Raw genomic sequence first — 10,000 nt, 5'->3', positions numbered from 1 at the left:
TCCCTCTCTCTTTCTTTCTCTCTGTCTCTCTCTGTCACTCTTGCCAAGTTTCACACCAACGGCCACAGGCAAAGCAGCTTTACAGATTACCAGCCTCTCACTGCTAAGCTAGTAACACACATGCACTCATGAGCAGGCGCGCACACACACACACACACACGCACGCACACACACACAGGCGTGCAATGCCACGCTGGCTCTGTGGCAGCTCGTCCTGTGGGGTTGTCCCTGTCAGTGTGGTGATGGTAGCAGCAGAACAAGGCTTAGGTTCATCCTTCCACTACTGACTGCAGTCAGTCAGTCAGTCAGTCAGTCAGTCAGCCAGTCAGTCAGTCAGTCAGCCAGTCAGTCAGCCAGCCAGGTCAGGGCCATGTGAGCAGTTCCCTGATACTCAACACACAGGCTTTAACTCCTGACTGGCCCTGGCCCTAGCCCTGGCCGCACATGGCTCACAGCTTACCGCTTACGGCACACACTCTTCTAATACCCCCTGTACCCAGGAAACCCTACAGTACACTACAACCTTATTTTTTTTACATCATTTTTTTTTTACGCCATTCCCAGCAGCTGACTGTACACTCGTGTGTATTACGAGTTTTGTGGTCTTGTGTCTAAAAATCCATCACATGCCCTAAATGCTGACTCATGTAGCCACGGCTAATATGATTGTATGTGAATCAGCTGTTCTGTGCTCTCATACCTTTTTTTGTGCGTGTGCGGCGGCGAGCGTTCGGGGGAGACAAAAACAAGTCTCGCTGGGAGATCCTGCCCATAGAAACCGCACGACATCACACACTCGTACTCACAAACAAACCCTGTGCCCGGCCGCTTAACAACGTTAGCGAATCACTAATCACGAATCATGTGCCACTTCCGAAGTGAACCCGGCGTGAGCCAGGAGAAGGGCAGGGCCGGCCAGTTGAAGAATTGCTTGTTTATGCACTCATGCTGTTTTGTCTTGTATTTTTCCTCGAAAATCACCAATCTCACCAATTGCTCTCACATGCAGGGGCTAATTTGTTTTGCTGATGCGCCGTGCTTGTGGTGAGAAAGCATTTTTAAATGGGGCCATGTTAGCGAGCCTTCAGCCAATGAAAGGGAATCATATGGCCTGCTGCGTGCGTACGTGCGTGCGTGCGTTTGTGCGCGTGTGCGTGTGTGCGTGCGAGCGAGGGTTGGATGTTTACCAGAACACAGAGAGGGAGAGAACATTCTGGACTCGTTTTTCCACATGAAAAGAGAAGAGCGAGCTGCAGGGGAGGGCTGCTAAAGAACGCGGGGTTCAGGAAGAGAGAGAGAGATAAGAAAGAAAGGGAAGATGGGTACGCTGTAGAGAGATGGAGACAGGACTAGAGGGATGCATGCATACTAGATGAGGAAACAAAACAGAAAGAGAGAAACTTGAGAGAACCCGAAAAAAATCAAAAAGGAAGAAGGACAGGAAAAGGAGAAGGCGCATTCGAGAGAGAGAGAAAGAAACTTGGCTGAACTTAAAAAGTTAACTCAAAAGATCTCTTCACCTATTAGGTGTGACCAGAGCCCAGCCCGGGTGTATTCCCCATCTGAAGGCCGGTACATTGGCAATATGTCACCGTGTGATCCGGTGTCCGTCGAGCACAGACAGCACAGTTGTGAATCCTAACAACTCTCTCAAGGTGTTGTACAAGGCTCTCTCCCCGCCGCTGGACCGAGGGCTATAGCGTCGCTAATGCGCTCATGCCCAGACACCAGGATGAGATTTTTTAGGTGCATTGATTTTTTTTCTTCTCTCTCCTCCCCCGTGTAATCTTTTCCCCTCAGCGTGAAGCCACCCTTTCACAACAAGATGATATGGAGGCAGGAGGCACCCACTCCCCCCATACACACTCTCAGTCCTGGCACTTGCTAGCTAGCTATCCTGTTTTGAACCGAGGATATCAGATCCGGTTGGCTGGGCTTTTCCTACTAACAATTCTTACATCATTACGTCATTATCGCCAATTGTGATCGTGCCTATTTTGATTTCGTACATACAGTTATATGAGGAGCCTACCGTATGTTATGTACAATGCAATTAAGTAGAGTATTTTTAACATTTATTTGTATTCATTTCCGAGTGGGGCAGTCCCACTCATATTTTTCCTTTTATTGATAGAGACAGTATAGATTATGACAGGAAGGATGGGTGGGTGAGAGAGAGAGAGGGGGGATGACGAGCAGGATATGTCCGTGGCCGGAACCGATCCGGGAACCCTGCGGTTACGTGGTCGACGCTTAACCCGCTACGCCACCTAAGCAGCCCGCAATTAAGTAGAGTTTTGATCGTTCACTTTTTGTGATCTTTTTTGTGTATTCGAACTCGCCTCAACTGTAAGGGCGATGTAGAGGACTGTGAGATGGGCAGCTAGATAACGCTGAGGCGCTTAGAGAAGTACAATGCTAGACAGTACGCCTCCATTATTATAGTCAATGTCAATAACCCTATGATGCCCACGGGGCTTGTTAGACGCTGCCCTGCCTTCCTCCCCAGTCAGACTGAGGTTGGGAGTTGATCCACGCTGCCCTGCCTTCCTCCCCAGTCAGACTGAGGTTGGGAGTTGATCCACCCTGCTCACGCCTGCAGCCCCGGGGGGAACTCTGCCTTGCATTGTGCTGTAGTGGACTTTGTACTAAGTCAGTGTTGCTCTCTCTGCTAACAATAGACCCTGCCCTGGGAGACCTCAGGTTTCTGGTGTGGGAGAATTTACACAATGAAAAAAAAGACAAAATAAACTCTTGATAGGGCATGCTGCATTGCTCTCAACTTTTCCATGTAATGGCTTCAGCTTCTTCTTCTACTTCTTCTACTACTTCTTCTTCTACTTCTTCTTCTTCTTCTTCTTCTTCTACTTCTTCTTCTCCTTCTTCTTCTCCTTCTTCTTCTTCTACTTCTTCTTCTTCTCCTTCTTCTTCTTCTACTTCTTCTTCTTCTTCTTCTTCTTCTACTTCTTCTTCTTCTTCTTCTTCTACTTCTTCTTCTTCTTCTTCTTCTTCTACTTCTTCTTCTTCTACTTCTTCTTCTTCTTCTTCTTCTACTTCTTCTTCTTCTTTACTTCTTCTTCTTCTTCTTCTTCTCCTTCTTCTTCTTCTTCTACTTCTTCTAGTAGTCTACTGTTCCGTAGTTCTTATCTGTGTGTGTACTCTGTGGTGCTGGGCTCAGCCTCCTCTGTGCCCGGGGCGTGGTGTCTGGGCTCCAGCTTTGCTCTCAGCTCCACCTGTCTGAGCTGTGAGCCCCCCGAAACAAGTGTGAGTGCTCAGCCACATTCAGCACCTCTCTCCCGCCCTGAACCCCTTCATCTGCAGACTGGTGAGGCTGGGAGGGTGGAGAGGAGAGAGTAGGGGGGTGGGGGGGGGTGGAGGTCGACCGGTGCATCGTCCTCAGTGTGGCGTGCTGGCGCACATTTTAAAAGCTGATGGCTGTCTGCTCTGTGCAAGCTTCTGGACACCCTCCTCCTTCTCCCTTGTTTTCTCTCCCTCTCTCCCTCTCTGACTCTCTGGTTCTGTCCTCTCATCACCTGACTGGAGTTTTTTTTTCTTTTCCTGCTCCATGCAGCAGCAGCAGACAGATGACTCAGACAGGCACGACTTTCCCTCCATCCTGCTCTGTTCTGTTCTTCTCCCTCAGAGCAGAGCTGGCCAGCCGACCGCATCACCCCAGGTGGTGGTGGTGGTGGTGGGGGGGGGGGGGGGCGGCGCCTAACACCCCCGCCAGCCCCCGCCCCACCACCACCACCCCCACTCGCCTGCCTGCACTCTCCTCTAGGAGGTGTGTGAGAGTGGGGAGAGAAAGGACACCTCTATCAGAGAGAGGGAAACGTTAATGTCGGTAATGATTCGGTCTCTAAATCAAAACGAAAGGAAGCACGCCGTTAGGCTGCCTCAGAAGACGGCCCTGAGTGTTTGCTTACACTCTGTGTGTGTATGTGTGTGTGTGTGTGTCAGTGTGTGTGTGTGTGTTCGTGCATTTCTGATTGAGTGGGAATGAGAGCACTTTGCTTACTGAATTGCTTCACCTGCTGTGTGTGTGTGTTTGTGTGTGTGTGTCTGCGTGCGTGTGTGTGTATATGCGCGTATGCGTGTGTGCGTGTGTGTGTGTGTGTGTGTATATATATGCGTGTGGGTGTGTGCATGTGTGTGCGTGCGTGCGTGTGTGCGTATGCGTGTGAGCGTGCGTGTGTGTGTGTGTGAGCGTGTGTGTGAGCGTGCGTGTGTGTGTGTGTGTGTGTGTGTACGGGGGCTCAGCCAGACAGCGCGAGCAGACGGGCGTCTCTCCTGACTGCAGATGAGATGGAGTGTTTACTGAGACAGGAACATCAGCCGCACGTGCTCAGTCAGGGCTCTCTCTCCTCCTCCTCAGGGCTCTCTCTCCTCCTCAGGGCTCTGGGTCTGGGGGCTCTGGGTCTGGGTCTGGGGCTCTGGGTCTGGGTCTGGGGGCTCTGGGTCTGGGGGCTCTGGGTCTGGGTCTGGGGGCTCTGGGTCTGGGGGCTCCGCCTGAACTTTGCTTTCCTCCGGCTCTCCTCCCGTGTGATCTTGCTGAGGGTGGTAGGGTGGTAATAATAATAATAATAATAACTTTAATTTCTATAGCGCCTTTCAAAAAACCCAAGGACGCTTTACAAGGGAATGATCGGACAGACAAAACAGAAAACAAACAAAGCAAAACTGAAGCATTGACTAGGGGCCAAAGGCCTTGGAGAACAGATGAGTTTTGAGGGCTAATTTGAAGGAGTCCAGGGTGGGGGCGTTGCGGATCGCTATGGGGAGGGAGTTCCAGAGAGTAGGTGCGGCCACGCTGAAGGCTCTGTCCCCAAAGGTCCGTAGGTTGGTGCGGGGGGTGGACAGCAGGCCCATGTCTGCGGAACGCAGGTTCCGGGAAGGGGTATGCTGGGGGAGGAGGTCAGTTAGGTAGGGTACACACCTCCTGTTCTCGCTGTTCGGCTGTTCTCTGCTCCATTGGGGGGGGTGGGGGGGAGGCTGAATGTTTGCCATGACATGGTCGTCTGTGGCGATTTCCATGGAAACGGATTGACCCATTTGCCCATCCATCCATCCCTCCCTCCCCCCCTGTTCGCTTTGCTCTCCGACCCGATTGGGTTGGAAATGTGTTGCCGTGGCTGCGGAGAGCCTACGAGTCCTCTACCTGCCAGCCAGGTCGCACTCAGTCACTCCCACGCGTTGATTACACAATCATAGAGCAAGGTTATGTACGCCCTCTCCCTCCAGACAGGGCATCGTTCACATGTGGGCAAAAGAGGCAGAGGTAGACTAGGGAGAGAGAGAGAGAGAGAGAGAGAGAGAGATCCCTTTAACCCTGCTCCCCTGCCAACCTCCCCTCGTGATTTACCAGCCAGCCACCACCAGGTGTTATGTAACACACACACACACACACACACTCTCACACACACACACACACACACACACACACACACACTTTCTCTCGCTCTCTGTCTCTCTCTCTCCCTCTCTCTCTCTCTCCCTCTCTCTCTCCCTCTCTCTCTCCCTCTCCCTCTCCTTCTCTCTCTCCCTCTCTCTCTCTCTCTCCCTCTCCCTCTCCCTCTCCCTCTCTCTCTCCCTTTCTCTCTCTGTCTGTGTGTCTCTGTCTCCCACGAGAGGCACATTTTGGAGGCTGCATGTTGGATCAGTGCCTAGTGTACCTCCAGCTCCAGTTTCCCCCTCCCCCCCTCTTTCTCTTTGCCTTTCTCCGAATGCAATTTCAACAATTACATAAATTCACGTTGGTTCTATAAAAATCTATCCCCCTATTAAATGTGGCAATTAGCTGAAAGTGGAGGCACCCTATGGCCACGGTGCACTGATTCGCCCTGGGTTGTGTAATAATGCACAAGCAACCAACATGTCACATCTTCTCCCACTGGAAATAAAGACCTATCCTCCTATGAATGGCTATGTCTATGAATGGAAGGGGTATGAACTGTAGTCTATTTTGGACAGACACCAAGCACATACAATCATTTAGATTTGGGGTTTTTCTTTCACCATGGTGTGACCGATTTCTTTTCTATTCTATTCTTGTGCTCTGCCTTTTAAGGCACATTCAGATTGGCGTGCTGATGTAACATCTCCATCTCTCTCCTCCACAGGGGACAGTGTTAAGGAAGATCCTTCTCACGCGCTATTTTGGAAATCAAAGGCTTCACTACAAGTCTGAATTCGGGAGCGGGAACAGCTTGTCGGGAAGCTTTGCCAAGCCTACCTCTGGAGGTACTGAACGCCCCAAATAACGCCCCTGCAACACCCACAATACCCCGCTCCCCCCTGGTGACACAAGAACAAACATGACATGACTTCTGTGTCGTCGATAATCGATCTGTCTACATTTATCAATACCCGTTCTGTCTGTCTGTAGGTGGAGAGGGAGAGAAAGGGAGGGAGAGGGTGGGAGAGAGAGGGGGAGGGGGAGGGAGAGGGTGTGAGAGGGAGGGAGAGGGTGTGAGAGGGAGAGAGAGGGAGAGAGAGACAGAGGGAGAGGGTGGGAGAGAGAGACAGGGAGAGGGTGGGAGAGTGAGGGAGAGGGTGGGAGGGAGAGGGTGGGAGAGGGAGAGAGAGGAGGAGGAAGAGAGAGGGAGAGAGGGGGAGGGAGAGGGTGGGAGAGAGAGAGTATAATTGTCAATAATCGATCCATCTACAGTCATCGATACCCGTTCTGTCTGTCTGTAGGTGGAGAGGGAGAGAGAGGGGGAGGGAGAGAGAGGGAGAGGGAGGGAGAGGGAGAGAGTATAATTGTCAATAATCGATCCATCTCCAGTCATCAATCCCTGTCTGTCTGTAGGTGGGTCCCCGGTTCTGGACTCTGACAAGCCTGGGACCAGCACGGTGGACATCCAGTGTCTGCTGGACAGCGTGGGCGCGTCTGAGCTGGTCATCGACCTCATCGTCAGCACCAAGAACGACAACGTGTTCGAAGAGAGCATCCTGCTGGGTATCGCCCTGCTCAGAGGGGGAAACACACAGATACAGGTGGGTGGTGAAGTACACACACACACACACACACACACACACACACACACACACACACACACACACACACACACACACACACTCTGAGTCATACTAAGGGCATACATAAGGGCAGTACATAGCCTGGACTCTTTTAAGACAGGCCTAAAAACCTTTTTTATTCAAAAAGGCCTTTGACTGTTGAACCTGTGTTCATTCTTGTGATTTATTTATTTATTCTTGTGTTTTTTTACTATGCTTTTAACTTATTATGTTTTTAGGCTGTTTTTTTTATTTTATTTTATTATGTTTTAGGCTGTTTTTGTTTTTAACTTATTATGTTTTAGGCTGTTTTTTTAACTCTGAAAAATGAATGAAAAAAAGTGCAATACAAATAAAATGCATTATTATTATTAGTAGTAGTAGTAGTATTAGTATTATTATTATTTTCCGATAGACTGTGTTAATTCTTGGGTTGTCTGTCTGTCTGTCTGTCTCTCTCCACCTTCCCAGAATGCCTTCTACCACCAGCTGCACAAGCAGAAGAAGTCGGAGCGGTTCTTCAAGGTGTTCTACGACCGCATGCGTCTGGCCCAGCAGGAGATCCGGGCCACCGTGTCTGTCAACATGTTTGAGATGAGCAGCAGGAAGAGGGACGACGACGTGGACAGCAGCGCGGTCAGGCTCACCAAACCAGGTAGGCCCAGCACTCAACCCTAACCCTGAAATAAAAACGGTCAAAATCATCCCCCTTCTAAAACTGCCATCCCCCCTTTCCATCCCTTATGTCATTCTATCAATGAACGTGGTATTACTGCTATTTCAACATTTAGTTTTGCGCAGATTGAGTAAAATACTGTGGGCGAGGGGGGGGCACGCACACATGCAATGACATTTTTACCAAGTCACTGACACTGAAGTCACTGATGCTGTGGGGATGCTAAAACTGTCCCCATATGATAAAATCCACCATCCCCCCTGGTTTTCTTTTACAACTTGAGTACTGGGTAGGCCCATAGCATAAGGTTAGGGTTAGGGTTAACCCCAACTACAGTACAGCTCAGCTGCTGCAGTCTCCTCATCCTCATCAGCCCCCTCCTGCTTCAGAGGACTGAGGACTGCAGGTTGGAATCACTACCTGTACTGCATGTGGATGAGGGAGAGGCAGAGAGAGGCAGAGAGAGGGGGAGAGGGAGGGGGAGAGGGAGAGGGAAGGAGAGAGAGGGGGAGAGAGAGGGGGAGGGAGAGGGAAGGAGAGGGGGAGGGAGAGGGAAGGAGAGGGAGAGGGAAGGAGGGAGAGAGACAAGGAGATGCTGTGTCACAAGGGTGTCATGCTCTGAACATGCATGCTCTGACCATGAGCCTGCGAGGCAGACTGGGAAGATTAATGTTTGTGAGTGTACAGTTAATGTGGCTCGTTAAAAATGCTCGAAATCCAGCTTTGGCCTACAGGGCGGTAGTAGTAGTAGTGGCTAATAAGTTCAAAGGTCACTCCCCTTTCCACCCAGTCAGACCTATAGTACACTACCCCCCCAGCCCCAAGTAAGGCACCTATTTGAATGAAGGGTGTGACTCCCGAGTGGTGTAAATGTGTTGTTCATTGTGGTTCCCCCTGACCTCTGAACAGTCACAGTACACTCTGAGATCCTCTTGTTGTTTTTCCCCCCCCCCCCCCTCCCCCCCATGCCTTGTGGTCACATGTCACAGAGGCCATGTGAGCGACCACATCACAAGTGTATCAAAGAACCATTGTACCAAGATGGGTTGTTTTCAACCACCAGAAAGTCCCACCGGAGAGTTCAGCCCTTGTTGGAGGGTCACAGGAGCTCCTGCAGTGGTTGTCATATCAGTTTACTTATTAGATCTTGTGTCAGTTGGACTGAAAGGAACATTCAAGAAGCATTGAAACCCGTTCAACGTCGGGACCCGTCTTGTGCGTTCCTCTGCGCCGGCTTGAAATGTGTGACGACTGTGTGTGTACTGTGTCTGTGTGAATGTGACATAATAATAATAATAATAATAATCATCATAATAATAACCTTTATTTGTATAGCACTTTGAGCTGCGACGTTTGCAGGAAAAGTGCTTTAATCATTATATAATCGTCAACTCACTGCACTCACATCACTTACCATTTTCGAAAATAAACTTCAGCAGATCATAGTTGACTGTTGTTCCTGCTGATTGCCCCCCCCCACACACACACACACACACATACACACACACACACACACATACACACACACACACACAAGCACACACACACACACACACACACACACACACACACACATACACACACACACGCATACACACACACACACACACACACACGCATACACACACACGCGCACTTGGCCAGATCATCATTGAAAATTAGAATTTGTTCTCAACTGATTTTATCCGGTTAAATAAAGGTCAAATAAATAAATAAAGTTTATTATACAGTCAAGTCAATCCTCATACCCTGTCCCCCCCCCCTCACATACCCTGCCCCCTCCCTCACATACCCTGTCTGTCCCCCCTAGTGAAGGACTCCGGCCTGCACATGAAGGAGGAGATGCGTGGCCAGCTGAAGGACGCGTCCTGCGCCACCTCCAAGGCCTTCTGCTCCTTCCGGAAGGAGCTGGACCCCGACCTGGACGTGCTGGGCGCCCACAGTGAGGGGGGGCAGGGGGGGGCGGAGGAGCCCCCGGAGGAGACCCTGATGAGCCCCGCCATCACCATCATGAAGCCCATCCTGCGCTACATGCAGCTGCTCTGTGAGAACCACAACAGAGACCTCCAGGTAGGGTCTCCTCTGTGTTACGCTTGCTTGCCAAGACGCCAATGCACTTTACAGTGGGGGCGGCATGGGGCGGCTGTGGCGCAGGAGGTAGAGCTGCCATCTAATGATCACAAGGTTGGCAGATCGGCGGTTCGAGCCCCGGTTGGCCACATGTCGAAGTGTCCTTGGGCAAGACACTGAACCCCAAATTGCTCCCAGTGAGCGGGCCGGCGCCTTGCATGGTAGCTTGCCGCCATT

The 10,000-nt window shown here is 50.8% G+C and overlaps 1 protein-coding gene across 1 annotated transcript in view; it reads left to right on the top strand.

Annotated features, from left to right (window-relative positions):
* Positions 1-10,000, top strand: part of itpr2 (inositol 1,4,5-trisphosphate receptor, type 2) — a gene marked incomplete at its 5' end in the record, with an annotated part of 98,667 nt that overhangs the window by 51,390 nt on the left and 37,277 nt on the right. Inside the window, 4 exons of the mRNA XM_080545155.1 lie at positions 6,120-6,240; positions 6,809-6,996; positions 7,489-7,672; positions 9,504-9,763. Coding sequence (XP_080401281.1) covers positions 6,120-6,240; positions 6,809-6,996; positions 7,489-7,672; positions 9,504-9,763 — 753 coding nt within the window. The remainder of the gene's footprint in view (positions 1-6,119; positions 6,241-6,808; positions 6,997-7,488; positions 7,673-9,503; positions 9,764-10,000) is intronic.

This window comes from Nansenia antarctica (genome assembly GCF_963989245.1).
Source record: "Nansenia antarctica genome assembly, chromosome: 14".
Lineage (NCBI taxonomy): Eukaryota > Metazoa > Chordata > Actinopteri > Argentiniformes > Microstomatidae > Nansenia > Nansenia antarctica.
This window is presented reverse-complemented; position numbering and strand designations above follow the sequence as displayed.